We start from the raw sequence: 20,819 nt of genomic DNA on the forward strand, positions 1-20,819 counted from the left end.
GGTTTCTCCCGCCGAAGCAGCTTCAGTCCAGCGCAGCGACGACTGCAAATCAATGAACCCGACTGGGAGACGACAAGGACGCGGACTGGTCGACCGAAGTTTGGATCATTTACGGAGGGGTTTCATTAAAAACCGGACAGTTGATGACAGGGACATGTATACAGCAAGTATGGACAAAAGCCTTTTTTCGTCTCCTTTAGCGGACTAGAGAGGACGTATTTTTTAAACAACAGTATTCAACTCTCAAGTTGAGTTTGATGCATTTTTGCTAACTTAACGTTAAAAGCAACTCCTTGTTCAGATTGAGAATGATTTTTGCTAATACCGGAAACCCACTAAGGACTCCGTATCGCAAACAGGTAAACACACTCGGTCTGCATTTAATAATAAACTCCAGACTCCTCTAAGCTAACTCCAAGTTAAAGTCACAAAATTGGTGTCGCTACTTGGGAGCAATAAATAAGAACTTTAAAATCATATTAGTGTACAGTTGTTAGTTGATTTTGCTATGGTGTGTTCTTGCTAATCGCTTGATATGAACTACAAATAATGCAAATCCCTTCTTCTCTGGCTGTAGTCCAGTCTGCGGGACACAAACAGCCGGGGCACTTTGTTACGTAAAACACCAGTCTCTAAAAGCGAGCCGTCACTTCTTATATTTTGTGTTTCTTTGACTCTTTAAAAAATAAAATAACTCATAAATAGTCATACTTTGGACAAGCCGGTGTTAATACGGTTTCAGTTTCTTTGAAATATATGGTTTACGGATGTCTTGAGTGTACAAATCATACGTTATGATTATTACACACATTCTTATTCTCTCCATTGGGCATTTTTTTACACTATGAATGACAAATAAAGCTAATTTTCTCCAGTTTCCTGTTGATTCTATGAGATGTTTTTATTGGACGCATTTACAGTGCGTTGCTCAGTGTGTTTTATCCTGTGGCTGGAGCTTCAAGGGCGAGGCCTGTTACTGGAAACCCGGCGTATATTTCCGGCGAGCCTATGGCGGACTTGCTTGTCTGGAGCTGGCTGATAAGATGCCATCCTCTCCCTCCCACTACCAGCACCATCCCAGCGCTGCAGCTTCTGGGCTGTCTGGCAGCTGTATAAAAAAAAAAAACCTTTGCAGTTTCTCAGGAAAGGGGATGTTGTAATTCCCGAATTACTGGCAGGGGAAAAATAAGGCTCACGTTTCTTTGGGTTCTCCCCTTTTTCGACTGCTTTGGATTGGATGTTTGTATATTTGATATAACTTGTTAGTTAAACTGTTACTTTGTGTTTGCTGTTGCATTTACAGCCTGCTTAGGCTGCTTTTACAATATATACAAAAACATGTATCAAAAGATTTTAAGATAAAAGCCCAACAAGGACTTCTTGCTTTTGTTTTTTGTTTTTTTAACTAAATTTGTAGTTAATCACATTGTCAGGACATGGTGTACTCTGAATCCCAATTATTTTTGTTATATATTTAGTTTTTATTGCATAGACTAAAAAATATGTTGTGTTTTTTGCAATAATTAGTTTTATGTCTTATATTCAAGAACATCTGATGAAGATTCGTGGATGTTTGCAGACATGCAGCGTTACTGTTATTTTGAAGCAGATATTGCCACCAATCAACTGGGAACAATCATAAGACATAAGTTAGTCAGGCTTGTTTCATGCTTAAAGGCATGCGAGGCCGTTAACCAGTCTGTCCAAAGAGAAGATCCTCTGGGCTGTAGCCCCGACTTGGGTTGCTCAATCCTGTCACCACCTCATGCTTGGGATTCCATGAGCTTCCTCTCGGCTTGGGATTCCTCAGAGACCTGTGGGGGTGGGGTTGGGGGGTTGGAGATAAACAGTTTCAGATAGTAAGGAGGAGGACAAACCCCTGAAGGGGAAAAGTTCCGCCAGACCAGGACATCTGGGTTTTGTAAACAGAAAGTACAAAATTGCACAATTATAGTCCTCTCCTCCACATGGTAGAAATGCCCCAAAATGCATTGCTGAGACTTAGAATTTCTTTACTATGTTTTAGAAACTGTATCACTTGGATCAAACATGTTGGATATCTAGTTACAAGCTTGGGACAATAGTTGCTGGAATTTTGCCCCATTCCTCTTGAAACAAGTGGGGTAACTGAGACAGGTTTGAAGGCCACTCTGCCCACACACACCTTTTCAACTATGATTGAGATAAGGGCTCTGTAGTTGCTGTTCCAAAACACTTTCTTTCTTCTAACCTTCTGATTGACGTTGCTTCAATATTTCCACAAAATGTTCTTTCCTCATGATGCCATATTGTGTGAAGTGCCAGTCGTTCCTGCAGCAACCCCCATGATGGCCAAACACCTTAAATTTAGATTTATCAAACCAGAGGACATGTCTCCAAAGATTAAAGTCATTACCACTGAGTCTAATCTGACTTTTTCTTTGTCTTTTTCTTCTTCATGTAGTGGCCGTTCAGCCCATGTCAGTACAGAATTTGATTAGCTGTGGATAATAACACTTTTATTAGTTCCAGCCGACATCCTCACAAGGTCTTTTGCTTTTGTTCTGGAGTGATTTGCGCATTTTCCACCAAAACACATCCATCTCTGGAACACACAACCTACTATATCTGCTTTCAACTGCTTGTGGTACTGTAACTCAGGCTAGTTATTCTTAAACTAAAAGAAATGAATGCAGTCTGCCCCTACAACGGAGAAGAAGACTCTCCTCAATAAGCAACTAATTGAGCCTGCATTGAGAAATTAGTGCACCAGTACAACAGGTTCCAGTGGACCTGTTGTACTGGCTGTGGAGGTGTGATCAGAACCGCACTTTACTTTAAACTGGACGGCTGCAACCTTTACAACCCAAAGAGAGATTTTTGCCCTCCGTCCAAAAAGATAAACTTATATTTTTTGAGAAATATCTCCTATAGGAAATTTGTTGTCATTTCCATAGAACCACCATTTTATGTCACATTTTTAGCTTTTAAAATAAAGAAAAACATAAACCTTTTGCGAAAAGATGGTGATACATTTTCTTCTACCGGATGTTGATATTTGTGGGGGGGGAAAAGAGACGCCCACATGGTTTTTCATGCCTAGAGTAATTTTTTCTCATTTCCATATGTGCTACAGTATAACAGTGATTAAGAGGTATTTTGATGTTAAACTTGGTAAATTCCACATTGTATTCGTTACAGAAATGAGCAGCATTCAGCTGCTTATTTATGTGGATTTAATGTCAAGCTGTTATTGTTTGTGTTCACTCTTCAGCCACCTGTTGCCCCATTGTCACACCCCATGGCTCCACCCAGCCCAAGCACCAACAACAACAGCAGCAGCAGCAGTTCGGGAGGCTGGGAACCTCTCAGCAAAACAAACCTCTACATCCGAGGCTTGTCCCCTTCAACCACAGACCATGACCTGGTCAAGCTCTGTCAGCCGTGAGTACCACAGATCCTCTCCCTGTTAGCTCTTATTGATTAGTTATTGATTTTTGTTGTTTCCTAAGCCAATTTAGTTTTCAGTGCCTGTCACTTATTGGCATAAAATGGTTGAAATATAAGAAAGTGAAAAGGTTAAATGATAGATGTATGAGTTTTTTTTAAAGATGAACAGGAGTACCCTATAAAATGTGTCTTTTTTTTTTACATTTAAGAAGAGAAACAGATGAAGTTTGAAGGAATTGAGGAAACGCTAACAGGAAATAGAATTAGATATATCAGTGATAACTAAGCTGGCCTGCACATCTTAGAAATAAAAGGATGTTGACACTTAAGTGCACACTGATGTGCCCACTGAATCACCTCTGTTTAGTCTTGGGCATTTACCAAAGAGGAACAATTTTACCTTTAAAGAGGTTGTCTTTTTAACAACCAGTAAGCCACAATCAATGCTTTAAAATGGCAAGAAAAATGAGGTTGGCTGGAACTTAAGAAATGAGAAGTAACAGGAGATATGTCTTTGCAGAGATTGTATACAAAACCAATATACATTTACTGTGTCATGGTGCACGCTGATGCACCAGGAAGCCATGTCTGTCTTGTGTTTGGAAATTAACATAGAGGAAAATAGGCATCTCAAAAAGGGTGTTACAGTTTATGTTTAAAACAGGCAATAGATGGTGTTAAATGTAACTTAACGTTTGACATGAAACGGAGTGCTGGACTGATCTGCAAATCTACTTAATGTAAAAGTGCACACTGTACACCACTGAACTGCCTCTGTGTGGTCTCTGGTGTTTACCAAAGTTCAAAATGGGTATCCTAAAAAAACTCTTTCGTCATTGATAATTCTAATTGTGAACTTTTTGCCTGAATCATTTTCAGTTAAGGGGTATCAATGCATGCACGCAGATAATTCTTCACTTTAAACTGAAAGTGTTTGTATTTATGCGTGCCTTCTGGATTTTTCAAATGTCTTATTGTAAATAATACATCCAAAGTCCTGTCAAAAAAGTGTTATGTACCCTAAAAGTAAATGTACCTCAGTGGCAAACATGCCACTATATGGCACAACTATAGACTAGACTAGAATTCAGAAGACAGAAAGGTCACCCGTTCACGCTCTTTCACGTGGTTTAGTATCCACCATAATCCTCAGCTAAAGTGTCCTTCTGACTAATGGCCGAGTGGATTGTGGCTTGTATTAGCAGCAATTGCAGCTGTTTTAAGACAAAAGACAGACTCTCTCTTTAGATGACCTTAATATTTTTTTATTTTTTTTTTTGACATTTAAGCCTTTGAGATTACAGCCTTCAAAAACCATCAAAAGCTATTATACAAATATATTCTGTAGGTATTAAATTATAAAGATGGCTAAAAGAAATGCTAACCAGTAGCTGTATCATGCCTGAAGTATCCTTAAAATGGCATTGCTGCTCCTTTAGATGTTATCATCAGTGCTTTCCTTTGTTCGGCATGCAGTCAATAACAGTTTTGAAACTGTGGCTTAAAATAGTCTTTGATCACCCCTAAGTCCAGGGGTTTTACTAAGACGATGCCAAGGTAAGCCAGCCCTGACTGAAAGAGGCTTTGTTTGATGAAGTTTGATAAGATCATTGTAGTTTGGCTTGAGAAAAAGGGACAAGTTGAGATTGGTGTTTTGTACACATACTGGGGTTTTCAGCACCACATGGAAACCACTTCCTGTTTCTCATATTTTTACAGTGATGTCATGGATTGTTGCTCAATTCTCCCTCAGTGTGAGTTTTATACAACTGTCTGCATCTGGTGCATTGGCCTGCTAACTAAAAATCTCTTTTCTATTCCTCCTCTGTTAGGTACGGCAAAATAGTATCAACAAAAGCCATCCTGGACAAAACTACAAACAAGTGCAAAGGTGTCAACAGTTTTTATTGTTTCTTTTTGTCTTTATCAGTCATCTGTTTAAAAATAAAATCTCACTAAGCTCCCCTCACATCCAGAGAGAATAAGATTTTACTACATTATAAATACCCAGTGATTTTACCAAAGCTTCAGAGCAGTGGTTTTAGGTGATGTGGCCAGATGAGGAAGCCGACAACCAAGCTGCTGAGTGTTGCCTACCAGCTCAAGTTATTTTAGATCGCTGCTCCAATGTGTTTGTGTTTTACGGTTGCCTGCTTCCTGGGAAGAACTGACCACATTTTCCTCTTCCTGCTGAGGTACATGGTTGGTCTTTGCCCCGTTCTGGTAGATTGGCATGCCATCTAGAAATGGCTTTGTGATTGCACTCATCCTCAGGATTACATAAATTATAGGTGACCAAAGGCTTTCGGTGGAAGTTAACATCTTTAAAGTCTTTTTTTCAGTGTGGTGATGCACATTAGGGATATCTTAATAATTTAGTGTAACTTTTAATGCAACTAAATTCCCTGTTTTACTAAAGTTATTGTTTTGTTACGCTTAGAAACAGTCTGACCTCTTTCTAAGCCGGGAGAACTCAGTGGATTCCTAACAGCTGATTTTTATGGAGGTTAAATATAACAAGTGCAGCAGAGGACAAAGCGTAGAGGTGCACCCTGTTTGTACCCCACAGGACAAAGAGCTGACCTGAGCCAGTAGTATCTGCATCCTCAGCTGTATTTTTCTTTCAACCACATGGGCACGGCGCACACACACACACACACGTGCAGCCCCTCTTAGTCAATATCTCGTAGAAACACCTTTCGTCTCTTGGAGCATGGTTCTACTATCATTGGAAACCTAGAGACTGAAGTATTTGGTCATCCTTTTATGCATAGTAGCTGAACTACAGTGAAACTGGATGAAAAGCATCTGTGAACAGACATTTTTAGGTCTTGCAACAGAATCTATCTCTGAGCCATTATTATTCCATTCCATTGTGGCTCCGCCTGTATGTTTAGAAGTTTAATTATGTTCTCATCTGACGAGAGTTCCTTCTTCTGCCGTTTCTCCTATGGCTATTGGCAAAGACCGAGTAGAAATTCTTGCTCCAAAAAGGCCAACTATTTACTTCTGGCAGCAGTTGGTTGCACTGGATTTTAAATGGGAGTGTCTAAGAAAAGAGCTGAATATTTTCCACACAACACCTTTTAAATATTTTCTAGTAAAAAAAATTGAAATCCATCCCTTTTCACATTTGTGCACTACATTGTTTTGGCCTTTTACATAGGATTGCAATAAAATATGTGTATGTTCGAGATATGAAACGCCATCCTAACTGTGCTGCCGGTCTCCCCAGGATATGGTTTTGTGGACTTCGATAGTCCTGCTGCAGCCCAGAAAGCCGTGGCTGCTCTGAAGACCTCTGGTGTCCAGGTACAGATGGCCAAGGTAAGAGCTTCTGGCAAACTAATCTGGATATCTGATACATACAAGTCACACATTTCTGTGTGACTTGTATGTATCAGGTCCTTCTCAAAAAATTAGCATATTGTGATAAAGTTAATTATTTTCCATAATGTCATGATGAAAATTTAACATTCATAATCAGTCAAGTCCTGAGAAATTTAGCTTAAAACACCAATCAAGATGATTGGCGTCAAACAATATGAATGCACAGATAAGGATGTATTTATCTCTGCAACTTTTTTCAGGGTATACCTTCATAATAAAAAAAACAGTTTGAGTCATTTTAAAACCAAGAATTAGGTGCACTAGTTTGAATTTATTGAAACAGATTAAGTGAATTTTATTTACAGGTCCTTCTCAAAATATTAGCATATTGTGATAAAGTTAATTATTTTCCATAATGTCATGATGAAAATTTAACATTCATATATTTTAGATTCATTGCACACTAACTGAAATATTTCAGGTCTTTTATTGTCTTAATACGGATGATTTTGGCATACAGCTCATGAAAACCCAAAATTCCTATCTCACAAAATTAGCATATCATTAAAAGGGTCTCTAAACGAGCTATGAACCTAATCATCTGAATCAACGAGTTAACTCTAAACACCTGCAAAAGATTCCTGAGGCCTTTAAAACTCCCAGCCTGGTTCATCACTCAAAACCCCAATCATGGGTAAGACTGCCGACCTGACTGCTGTCCAGAAGGCCACTATTGACACCCTCAAGTAAGAAGGTAAGACACAGAAAGAAATTTCTGAACGAATAGGCTGTTCCCAGAGTGCTGTATCAAGGCACCTCAGTGGGAAGTCTGTGGGAAGGAAAAAGTGTGGCAGAAAACGCTGCACAACGAGAAGAGGTGACCGGACCCTGAGGAAGATTCTGGAGAAGGGCCGATTCCAGACTTTGGGGGACCTGCGGAAGCAGTGGACTGAGTCTGGAGTAGAAACATCCAGAGCCACCGTGCACAGGCGTGTGCAGGAAATGGGCTACAGGTGCCGCATTCCCCAGGTCAAGCCACTTTTGAACCAGAAACAGTGGCAGAAGCGCCTGACCTGGGCTACAGAGAAGCAGCACTGGACTGTTGCTCAGTGGTCCAAAGTACTTTTTTCGGATGAAAGCAAATTCTGCATGTCATTCGGAAATCAAGGTGCCAGAGTCTGGAGGAAGACTGGGGAGAAGGAAATGCCAAAATGCCCCAAGTCCAGTGTCAAGTACCCACAGTCAGTGATGGTCTGGGGTGCCGTGTCAGCTGCTGGTGTTGGTCCACTGTGTTTTTATCAAGGGCAGGGTCAATGCAGCTATCTATCAGGAGATTTTGGAGCACTTCATGCTTCCATCTGCTGAAAAGCTTTATGGAGATGAAGATTTCATTTTTCAGCACGACCTGGCACCTGCTCACAGTGCCAAAACCACTGGTAAATGGTTTACTGACCATGGTATCACTGTGCTCAATTGGCCTGCCAACTCTCCTGACCTGAACCCCATAGAGAATCTGTGGGATATTGTGAAGAGAACGTTGAGAGACTCAAGACCCAACACTCTGGATGAGCTAAAGGCCGCTATCGAAGCATCCTGGGCCTCCATAAGACCTCAGCAGTGCCACAGGCTGATTGTCTCCATGCCACGCCGCATTGAAGCAGTCATTTCTGCAAAAGGATTTCCGACCAAGTATTGAGTGCATAACTGTACATGATTATTTGAAGGTTGACGTTTTTTGTATTAAAAACACTTTTCTTTTATTGGTCGGATGAAATATGCTAATTTTATGAGATAGGAATTTTGGGTTTTCATGAGCTGTATGCCAAAATCATCCGTATTAAGACAATAAAAGACCTGAAATATTTCAGTTAGTGTGCAATGAATCTAAAATATATGAATGTTAAATTTTCATCATTACATTATGGAAAATAATGAACTTTGTCACAATATGCTAATATTTTGAGAAGGACCTGTATGTACGGCCATGTTTTTTTGTGGGGGTGAACAGCAGCCCGTTATTTCTCAGCTGAAGGCTGTGTATGTCCTGTGCTCAGTCTGTTTGTCTTTAAGCTTATCATCATGGCTTCAGACCTGAATCATGAAGTCAAATGATGCACTGTGCTTTTCTGTGCGTATGTTGCAGTATTTGCTGAGGACTACCTATATTGAGACACAAATAGTCATCCCTTTACAAGCCTTAATAAGTCTATTGCAGCTGACATATTTCAGTGTAGATGTCAGTTGGTGAAGTTGCTCACGCGGTGCAGCCCCGATGTTGCTCATTATAGATGAAAAGGGGGTTTCTTAAAGAAAAATGCTTGTAATATTAGAGGAGCTTCTCAGCCTGACCATGTGTGTTAACTCTTAGCTAGTTTTATTCACTTTATTAACACTGGGTCAGGTGGTTATGTACACGATACAGCAGTGTTGCAATTTGTGTGCGTCGAACCTAATTTAGACAGGCTTAAAACAATTTCTCTGTTTGCAGTCACTCCTTGATTTCAACAAGACATTACCCATCCGCGGCTTATGTATTTGAATCCGTAAAAACAATACAAAAGATAAAACTGTGTGACGAATATCCGAGCACCAACAAACGAATTCCCGAAAAGCTATCCTTGCTGAAAACTACAAAGGTTTCAGATAGTTTTCACCTGGTTTAGATTTTTGGTGCCTGATACATTTGCTTCCTCCTCCACTGCCCTCTTTGTAGGCAAACTTAAGTTGAATGAGTTTTAGAAAGTCTCCAGAACTACTTCCCCACACGTTTTTGAATAGATAGTTTGACTCATTGGAAGGAAAGAAATTTGGGCGATTGAAAACTTTTGAACGGTCCTAGTTGTGGAGTTGTTGTAGCCTGAATGTGAGGAAGATTTCAGGAAAACATTTGTAAAAATATGCCCAAGAGCTTAGGTAGTTTCTTTATGTATTTTTCAAAACTTTTAAATTATATTAATGACAGTATGGGATTAGGAGGCTTTAAAGGCTATATGAAAGTCTCTAACATAACCTTTCTTGCTGAAAGCAGAATAGGAAGTAAATATATGTGTTGTTATAGCAACAAGAACTAAAAGGGGGAATTAAGTTCCCTTTATAGCACAAACTAAGAAACAAACACCCTTTATCTCATTTCCCCTACTGTATTTCTGTCGGGCAACATAAGACACCATTTATGTTGCTTAATTATAAACAACATAAATGAAGAAGAATCTATAATAAACATTTTATTTTGCTAGTTGTAAAGTTTGAGCCTTTCCTGGTTGTTTTCATCCTTCAGTAGGGTTTCTGCTTGTGTTACTGTTTCAGAGAGAAGTGGTCTGTGAGTGTCTATGAATACATCCATGCTGTGTCTGTACCTTGTTGCAACATTACCTCCAACATATCCAGATCCTGCATGTTCCTTGATAGACGTGTTAGAAGTTAGATAAAATAAAACAGACCAAGTCTGGTGTAATATGTTTAACCTTCCTAGAGTCTACTGGTTCAGGCTCAGCTCACCGCTTCACCAGTTCCACAAAATGTCTCCAAGATGGGAATAAATTAACGTCCCTTCGCTTCTTTTTCTGCACCTGATTTTAACATGTAAATCAACCAAACCTCCAGCAGGAAATGCTTAAAGGAGTGCCCCATATTCGCCTTGGTCTAGCTGTCTAGTCTGTTGTAGCAGCCTAAAGGATACGATATGGCTCCATAGAAAATGCAGTTTTCCTTTAAAAAGTGTCTCGTGTATTTTGTGCCCTCTGACCTCTTTTTTTAAACACCTCAGTAATGGTGAATATTGCTAATCTTCACTCTTCTCCCCACAGTTGCAACATCTACACTGAAGAGTGCTGTCGTTAGTGTGAGCTGGTAGCTCTTAGAAAAAGATTGCGTTTTAAGCTTCTGTCATTCTGAAAGTTTGTTTCTGGGAACCAAGAAATTTCTTAGTATTTAGTAATTTTACGAACAATAAAAAGATCAGCTTTCTGTTTTGAATTCATATGTTTCCTCATAGAGGCTTGATTTAGGTAAATCCTAGCTGTTTTAATAGCTCCAGGGAAGTGGCACTTTATTTTCTTATATATTTAACCATTTACATGTGTCTGTAAACATATGGAGAATCACAAATGTACCCGCATATTATCTTATACTTTAATGACTAATTCCTCCCATCAAAAACTTGTGGATTTTTTTGTTGCTATGTTAGTTTTTTGTCATTAAAAAGGCAATCATGTCCAAATCTAAACGCCACTGCTGAATATTAATGGGATGACTTCTTCACAATGACTCATGTTGTGTCTCATGTTTCTGCTGATGGTTTTAAAAAAAACAGCAGGAAGTCAGCAGAACAGAACCTCGAGCCACAGTGGCCCGCATGCATAAACTCCCCCCCCCCAAAAAAATAACAGTGGTAACACTTTGAGATGAACAACATATCGGAAAAGTATTACATTTAAAACCATTGAAACTTGCTTAAATTCCTTTCTTTCACCTTCTGTTTTACACATCACTAAGCCCAGTTTCGCACACCTTCCTTTGTTCAGTTTCTTTTTTTTTTTTTCCTCTTCTGTCATCCTGCAGCAACAAGAACAGGACCCAACAAACCTTTACATCTCCAACTTGCCTCTGTCTATGGACGAGCAGGAGCTGGAGAATATGTTGAAGCATTTTGGCCAGATTATATCCACGCGCATTTTGAGGGACCCCAGCGGAGTCAGCAGAGGCGTGGGCTTTGCAAGGTTGGATTCTTGTTGTCTGTCTAATATTATATGTTCAATTTCAACATAAAAGTCTGCAAACATGTCCAGGAGGTTTGCTGTCCATATGTATTCATCCCCATTTACTCTTATACCCCAAAACAAAGCCATTGGATTGCCTTCACAAGTCACAGAAGTTTGTTAGATAACTTTAGTAGATAAACAGCATCATGTGGACCAAGGAACACATGAGACAGACTAGGGATCAAATTGTGGAGAAATAAAAAGCAGGGTAAGGTTAGCAGATTTTCATGCTTTGAACTTTTTATAAGTCATTGTTCATCCGAACACGGAAAAATAAGGACAATAGGCCCGTGGTTGTCTTGGTTGTGTCTCAGTCTTGGGAATGCTGGACTTGGACAAAAGACAGCTGCAAAACCTTTTTGTTACTGCAACTTAGTGTGAAAATTTTGGCTGCATTCAAATGCAACCAATAAAGTTTTTTGCCTTGAAAATTTCAACACTGGCACCTGTGGCCCTATGTGCTGACGATGAGACGAGAGGGGGGAGAAAACAGGCTGCTTGTACAACACAGAGAAAGAAGGAACACTAACTGAGTTATGTTTCCTCTCTGTAGACCTTCCCTCACTTATTACCACCTTATCAGATGTACTGGACAAGAGGCATGTAGTTGTTGGTCTGCTTATATACAAGTTTGGGTTCACCTAAACATTGTGGCTATGCACCTAACTAAAAAAGTTAGTCTCACCAGTTAGCCTGCGGCCCTATATGGGTTAGCTTGCTATTGAGTTGCCACAGGCCAGTTTTCTTTGGACATTTGCAGCAATGAGCTCATTTTTATTACAAATGGTAAAAAATGGTCTCTCCTTGGATTTATTGTGGTCTTTCATCCTTCAAAGTCTTGGTTTTTCATGTTCTTGGTCTTTGCTTGGTCTCGGGTTAGGTAGTCTTGACTACACGACCGGCTCATGGGAGCTCTGGAGGAGCTGTAAAGATCCACAGCTCAGGTGGGATAATTTGTCGACAGGACAAGTTTTATGTTTGCATTTTACAAATGTCTCCTTCATGGAAGAGTGGCTAAAGGAAAGGCATTGCCGAATAAAAGGCATAAGAAGACACAACAAACATATGAGACAAGGTGCTTTTGACACATGTCCTACATCAAGCACACTGTGGTACAAAACTGTCACTGCATGTCATCCTGAACACATCATTCCCTCTTAAAAACATGGTGTTGGCAGGATCATGTACTGGAAAGGACTTTCTTCACCAGGGACCTAGAAGCCAGTAGAATTTGATCAGAAGATAGATGTAGCTAAATCAAGCTTGAGCTATTTTGCAAAAGAAAAGAAAAGAAATGGCTCTAGATCCGCCTAGCTAATTGAAACATACCACAAAAGATTTGCAGATATATTTTTAGCGAACGATGGTTTGACATAGTATTGAACCCAGGGCTACTAAATACAAATGCAGGCCACATTTTTACATGTAAAATATTTTTACGTATAAAAATTATAAAAAACGATTTCTCATTTTTGTTCCCATCCAAAACTATCCCCTACCATGGGTTGATTTATCACAAACATTCCCAATAAAATATACTTAAGTTTGTTGTTGTGATTTGAAAACATTTAAAAAGGGTTTTTAAATAAGGCAATTTACCTATAACTTTGATAACTAATGATTCTTCTTAGATTCATGTTTTAATTTCTATAGAATATATTTGACATTTCTTCAGGGTCAAAATTTGCACTTTTTACCAGCAAACAGGAAGAGATCGGTGTAGCAGACCCAGTGCCAGAACCAGGAAAAGAGACGCAAGCGTTAAGCAGAAAAAAGAGAAGAATTTAGTATTAACTTTAACAAAGCTCTGGCTATACCACCCAATGAGATCAAGGCAGTTAGCTGTTTTAAATAGTATTTTCTAATAATATATGTGACTGCTCTATAATGTAATAATTATTAAGAAAGAAAATGTACCTATTAAAATAAATGCTAATAACATTTGGACAAATCAGATGGTGGTTGACACGTACACAACAGATGGAAACTCACTTGAAAAATTGTTTCAGAATGAGTGTAAGATTTAATTACTGTCTCTAATCTTTGGTTTCCACCAGTTGTACTTGAACAACCTGACATTTGAATGCCCTGACAGACAAAGCCTAGATTACAACTGCAAAAGCAAAACCCATTGTGAGTTGTTGGAACGGCTATATCTGGGTGTGTTCCTATAGGTGTGTTTGAATAAAATACCTAAGACTACGCACTTCTGCCCTCCGCAAGCTACATTTTGAACTGTAGGGACAAGACCGATAAAAATCTTTTATGGTGCAGCGGCACTTCCACCAAGCTGCACAGGAAACTGGTTTAGGAAAGCACCTGAGTTGCTCTTGTTACTGGAGGTATTTGCTAATATGGTTGTGCTCTGTTTGTCTTCTTTATGGGCAGGATGGAGTCAACTGAAAAATGTGAAGCAGTGATCTCTCACTTTAATGGCAAGTTCATCAAAACACCTGCATGTGCTCCAGGTAAGAGGATAATGTAGGGTTGTTTTTAATTTAACTTGGATAGTAAATTGTTGTAGTTTAGCTGCCATGCTGTTAAAAATGTGTCTAAAAGTTAAAAAGGTTTAATCTGTTAGGGCTGTTGTCTGTGCTCCCCTAATGGGTGGAGCTTCATCTGCAGAACAAAGTGGATGATTTATGCATCCAGAAGGAGTCGGAGAGTCTGGTGGTGAAGTGCTCATAAGCACTCAGCTCGGAGTGACAGAGGAAAGACAAGAGTGAAAGCAGCTACCGCTCCCTCTCTAAGCTCTTTACTTGGATTATTAGACCAAAATAGTCTTTGCTGGCCTAGCCTCCTGCAGGAAGGGAAGGGGATTACAGCTCCACAGCTGCTAAATTATATATTTCATTTCCAAGGCTGCTTAATAAACCTGCAATAAACCCTTGCTTCATGGGTTAAGAGGCCAAATAGTAAGGATTGACACCAACATGTGATTGTGTGTGGTAGCCTTACATCTCCCTCTCTTTCTTTAGGGCCATCTGAACCGCTTCTGTGCAAGTTTGCTGATGGAGGACAAAAAAAGAGACAAAACCATCATAAATTTGGCCAGAATGGTCGGGCCTGGGGAAGGGACATGGATTCCAGATTGGTGAGTGGGGAAACATAATTTCCAAAAGCTAAAGTCCTGAAGTGTTATGAATTTTAGACAGTGTTGCAGATATTGTATGAGCCGGCCAGAGAAGCATGGTCACTTTTTATCCTCTTTCTCACTTTAAGAGTTCTTTAGCATAGTTTGCAAGCCTCTTAAAAAGAACCGTTACCATTTAGCCCTATGCAAATACAAAGACTGCATGAGCTTCTGGCAACCAAATCTTGTTCCAAGCCTCCTTATTTAACCAGCACATGTCTAATAAGTCTGATTAACCAAAGGCATGCAGTCAAACAAGTCACATTTCTGGTAATGTGTGTTCACTCAAGTCAGTGGGTGTTTGTGAAAACAGAGCGCTTTTACTGTCCCCATTCCTGCTAGACTGCCTGGCTCAGGGCATATTTCATTAACGTCTTTTAATCTAAATGTTATTTTGGTCTTCTATTATTGACGGCTAATAACTAAACCAACAGGCGCCTGTCATGTTGAACCTTTCTTAAGAGGAACTCTGTGTTGGACATTGATTCAAGTATTTTCTCCAGGTTTAGATAAGTATATAAACGTAAAGTATGTGTATATTTTTTTATATTTTCCAGACTTTATTAAGTAGCCAATTTACTAAAACTAGTTTCCATCCAGCCATCCTTACAGTCTAGGGTTTTTGCAGGTTCCATGTTTAAAGCTTGGCCGCTGTAGAACTATCTTTCAGAAATTCATGGGTAACTTTTTATTTACACTTTTAAAATTTTCTAAAAGGGAACTGGGATCTCTGGAAATTTGTGTTTGGAAAAGTGTGAAATTTTGACATGAGAAAATCTGTAGGGACTATCTTCGATGCTGGAAGCTAAGGGCTTGAGTGACAATGCTGATCTTGTGACTTCTTTTGTCTCAGGCTGGAATGACGCTGACCTATGACCCCAGCACAGCTGCTATGCAAAATGGGTAAAACTAGTTTAAAGCATCTGGTTGCACTGTTGCAATCATCACACATGATTGATGTCAGCCTTGACATTTTACAAAAATGTATTTTATTCTCTGTTCACAGATTTTTTCCAGCTCCATACAGCATTTCTAGCAGGATGATAGCTCAAACATCTATGTCTCCTTACATGTCTCCAGTTTCAACATATCAGGTTTGAGTCTTTTTCTTTGATTAACAGTACTTGCAGTTCTTTAGTTAGTCTGGCATGTTCAGAGTGGTGAATCAGAAGTGAGACGTATAATAATGTAACCTTTTATCTTTCCATATTGTTTATTGTAGCATGTAATCACTAGATGTAGCATATTTACTGCTGTAGTGTGTTTACAGAGTGTGTTATTTTCCAGGTGCAGAACCCTTCCTGGATGTCCCATCAGCCCTACATCATGCAGCACCCTGTAAGACCAACATCCCTGCATGTATTCAATATCTCATTTCTCTCTGTTCTTTACCTTTCTCCTGATCGCTCCTCCAAAGCATTTTCCTCTGTGGGTGTAACAGAACCGAAATATTTTTCTGTAAAGACGTGGAAGATTATGCACAAGGTGAAGATAAAATGCTAAACCGTCTGTGCAGGAATGTGAAAACAACTTCCTTCGGAGAGTCTTTATAAATGAGTGCGTTTAATGACAGATGCTTAATATTTTACAACAGATGGCTCTAAATTGACAGAAGAGTCTTTTTTCAGGTTTGGTAATTAGCCAGCAGATGAGAAAACACTGTCGAAGGCATCAGGCCAGCCAAGATGCTCACATACCCAGATTCCAATTTCATCTATTCACTCCTTCAAAACTCAGATGTAACATGGATCTGAAATAATAGGTTTTAAATAGATTTTTCATGGCTGATTTTTCATCATAGCCAAAGCTCGTTTTCTACGTATTTTTGAAGCAGAGCAAAATTTTCATTTGTGACATTTTGTAAATTTGAATACCTTTCTCTCCCATCCTCTCTGTGTTCTTGCAGGGTGCAGTGATATCGCCATCTATAGATCCATCTGTGTCACTGCAGCCTCCTTCGATGATGGCCCCTCTCACTCAGCAGATGAGTCACCTGTCTCTGGGTGGTTCAGGAACGGTGAGAGATAGATAGCAGCATGGGTTCACAGATGAGCTCACACGTGTTTCATGTCTTTAAAACTTTTAGACCAGGGGTTCTCAAAGCTAATGTTCAAAGGTCCAGATCTGATTTCTAGATGAGGTCAAAGATCAGAAACAACTAGTGATTAGCAATTCCGTTTTATTAAATTTGCTTGCAACTTACAAGCACAACAAATTCCTCTTAATTCCAACAAATGTTTGTTTTGTGACCCCTACCTGTATTATTATTTTTTTTTTTTGTATAATCTTATAGGAAACTTTAACCTAAATGTGAATAAATTACCTTCCTGTCATCCCTCAACAAATAAAGTGCATCTCTTCACACACAAGAATAAACATAATAAATGAACTGGACTGAAAGTGCATCAAGACAACTCAGTCCAAACCACTGAGGTAAAACTCACAGTTGGCGAGCCTAAACCAAGGACCCTAAAAAATGTACTTTCTTCAGATACGAATGTAAATTCTCATCAGTGTTACATGCGTTTCAATAATATTCGGCTTTTGTTCAGAGGCTAATCTAGATATGGACAGTATTGTTCTCTGCCCAGGGCGACACCGCTTTAAGGGCGTTATTTTTGGTGCTTCCTTATGTTGTGCATAGTATAGGCACTGTAAGAAAATATGGCAGCACACCTTGGCTGGTTGATATTGCTCAAGTGTGTGTGTGTGTGTGTCCAATTTGGTTTCATATTAAATGGCTGTTTCAGTGTTTTCAGTGGAATCTATAGTGCATTTATTAATATTATTACATACAAGACCTAATGTTGAACAGATCAATATTTTTAGTGCCTAATGATTCTGAGGTGTAACACAAAGTTCCAGTTTTTTACAGAATGGCCTTTCTGGAGGGATTGTATCTCTTTGGTTGTGCATGAGCCGTTTAGGGTGGTGAATGAAATGCTCAATAGCAAGCCTAAGGCGTCATTCGTTCAAGAAGCACCACTCACTATGTTCTACCTGACTCACTCATCAATAGGTTGATGGAGTTGACTGACGGTCTTCCATCACAGGTTTAACTGGCTGCTTTAGTGGTATTAGTTTCATTAAAAAAACACATATAGCTTTTTAAATCATTTCTAAAGTATCTGACTCAGCACATACGACTACTTGTTGATAATTCGGCTGAAAATGTTCCAATTAATTATGTGCTGACAAAACTTACAGGAAAAGTTTGTTCTCCTGTTTCATAATGAGGCGCTTTGCTTTAAGCATCTTAATTATTACTGACTCTGATCTCTTTCACTGGGAACATCAAGGGAAAGTGTACAATATTTAGGTTGTTGGAAACCTACAAATGTGTTAGATCCGATCCACAAATAACCAGATTCTATGGTAATATAACAATTTGCATTGATTCAATTGTAAAATCATTGGGCCCTGAAAATAATTTGTGGGCTGGGTCTGGATTGACTCGTGTTAACCATGAATATATTCCCCATGTTCATCTCTTTCTCGTTTCCTGCAGTTCATGGCCGCCAACACAGCTATGCAAGGCGCCTATATCCCGCAGTACGCACACATGCAGACAGCAGTTGTCCCCGCTGAGGTGAGTGAACTTGAGACAATGTAGTCTTTTCATTTAAGACAATAACTCAAGACTCAGGTTGATCTCGTGGTCTCTTCCAGGAAAATGGTGTCCAGACTCAAGTGGACTCATCCGGGAATCACTCTCCTTATGCCTACCAGCAGACTAAGTAATGGCTTGGTAACATTTGGACAACAACAAAAACAATCATATCTATAAATCCAGCGGACGCTAAGTAACATGAACTGTTTTTCGCGTTTCGTTAAATTAGACTTTTTTTTCTGGTATGATTTCAGAGTTTATCTGAGATCATCAAATGATTCATATTCTATTGAACAAGAGTTTTATTTTCATACAAGAACATGTATTTTTTTTATTGGGGTTTCCTACAGGACACAAAATAATCTTGTGGCCACTTCTGCAAAGTCCAGGGTTGTAAATATGTTGCTTTTTCTTTTCCATTTTTCCTTTTTTTTTTTCTGCCGTACATTTTGAAAAGGTTTTGTGCTTGCTGTGTGAGTGTTAAGCTGAAGTGTTCAGTGTTGTTTTCTCTTTAAACTAGCTTCTCATTGAAATTGCCTACATAGCTTTGACGCAACTGCCGAGAGTGAAAAGGAGCAGTAAATGTGGAGGGATCAACAGCACAAACGACAAAATAAAAATGTAAAAAAAATGTGCTCTTCCCACCTAATACCAATAGGAAAGTAGAAAAATCTCTGAACAAATGGCTTGAATCAACTGACTCTGTGTAATTATTTTATTGAAATTAATATTTATTTTTTTTAGCTTAGGCCTTACAATAGGATGGATGTTGAAATTCTCCTGATAAATCACATTTTCCCATCTGTTTTTAAATCATAGTATTTTAGGGTAGTTTAAATTAAACTCAGCAGGGTAAGGACTTTGGATAGAACAAATTTATTAGGATTGTTTTGGGGTTTTTTCAGGTGATATTAATTGGTAATTTGATGGAGTGTGTATGGTTTTCTTTTTTTTTTTTTACTGAGAATAACTCGGATGAAAACACAAGACATGTGATTGTGGAAAAACAATCAAAGCCTTATGAAATACCACTAAACATCAGTTGGCTGAGTATAAAATTAGATTTATAACACCTTGCTTTTTGTTAGGAAACAAACTTGGCACTTTTAAGTTGTGTTTTCTTCAACCGGAGACTGTAATATTTGTCTCTTCAACCAGGGTTTAAGGGAATCAACAAACTAGAATTTGGACATTGTGCCTTTCATTATATTTAGTTTTCTTTGATGTTAGATCTTAGACCATTATGAACACAAAAACATGTTATTGTGCCAGTGCCACAAATAACTTTCATTTCAAAAGTAAATAGAAAATGCTTCATTACAATTAAAAAAAGGGTCAAATGAAAATAAATACAACATTGTGCTTAAAACGAAATGGTTGGATTTAAGTGAGTATTCTGCTTTAAGTTTTGCCCTCAAAGCCTGTGATTTGAGGTAGTCACCATCCAGACCAGTTATCTACCTCAGAGTTTGCTTTTTTCCTCTGCATTCGGTCGGGTTAGCAGGTCCAGCCCGTCCTTCCAGACCAAACGCCACACTCAGGAGCTGGCTGCATACCGTTTTTTACTTTTTCCTCAGTTATTTTTGTATGATGATGCACTTTTTTTTGATGAAATTGCCACTGCCACAATTTTTGAGTACCCTCGGTGTGTCTCAGAATTTAATGAGTATGTAATGTGTGTTTGTTTTAGCAATACTTCAAAATCCGACAAACATGAGTACTTTTTTGTGCAACTTTTAATCTTTCTGTTAATCTTCATAAATCAGGAAATAACTAATGGAAAGTAGCTACTCTAAACGTTCCCAAGTCCATAGACAGAGAAATAAGACGTTTATAATGACGGGAACTATGAAAAACAAAGGTGATAATGTTCCAAAACCTCACAGGTTGGGAAGTGCAGCAGAGAATCATCTTGAGGTCACTAAGTGTCCAAAACAAAAATGCATTTTAAGGCTTTTGTAAGCATCTTTATTATAGCCGCCTGCTATTTTGGAGGGCACTAGAAATCATTTTACACCAACAGAAAAGGCATTGTGGTGGTGAAAAAAATCATAACTTAAGTCCTCAAAGGTGCATTTTTGCCTGTAATTTGCTAGGATCTGAAACAAATGCGAAGGGCCAACTATTGTTATACTTGAGATTTCTATGTAATGCCTGAGACTGATGAGTAATACTGTCTTAGTGAGGTTAATGCTGCTAGTGGTGTCTGAACCAAGTGCCATAGTCTGGGTCAAAAGCTAAAGAGGTGCTTAAGGGAAAAAAAGCTCATATTACTTGCCACCACATTGAACATTCATTAAGTTATATGAAATTGTTCTAACTTATGAAGAGTTTTGTACAGACAGATTGAGGAAATATGAGATTTTCATAGAGCTGTAAAAATGTTGCTTTTTTAATTGTGCCACTATTACCAAAGGTAACATGTATGTACAGTTCAATGAATTTCTTTCTGTTTTTGTGTTTGAGTTTGTTAAAGACTAAAAGATTTTTTTCTCCTCTACTAGATTTGTTTCAAGGTTTATTCTGTTCACATTTTTGAATAAAAAAAACAAATTTG

General features: G+C 38.8%; 1 protein-coding gene across 1 annotated transcript; it reads left to right on the forward strand.

Annotated features, from left to right (window-relative positions):
- The first annotated feature begins 42 nt into the window (after positions 1 to 42).
- On the forward strand, positions 43 to 20,819 carry LOC124871773 (RNA-binding motif, single-stranded-interacting protein 1). Its single transcript, XM_047371311.1, has 13 exons — positions 43 to 359; positions 3,254 to 3,423; positions 5,262 to 5,320; positions 6,665 to 6,756; positions 11,320 to 11,477; positions 13,908 to 13,987; positions 14,498 to 14,613; positions 15,506 to 15,555; positions 15,659 to 15,746; positions 15,940 to 15,990; positions 16,559 to 16,669; positions 18,161 to 18,241; positions 18,322 to 20,819. The coding sequence occupies exons 1-13, from the start codon at positions 309 to 311 to the stop codon at positions 18,391 to 18,393; spliced, it is 1,179 nt and encodes a 392-aa protein (XP_047227267.1). The 5' UTR covers positions 43 to 308; the 3' UTR covers positions 18,394 to 20,819.

This window comes from Girardinichthys multiradiatus, chromosome 7, assembly GCF_021462225.1.
Source record: "Girardinichthys multiradiatus isolate DD_20200921_A chromosome 7, DD_fGirMul_XY1, whole genome shotgun sequence".
NCBI lineage: Eukaryota > Metazoa > Chordata > Actinopteri > Cyprinodontiformes > Goodeidae > Girardinichthys > Girardinichthys multiradiatus.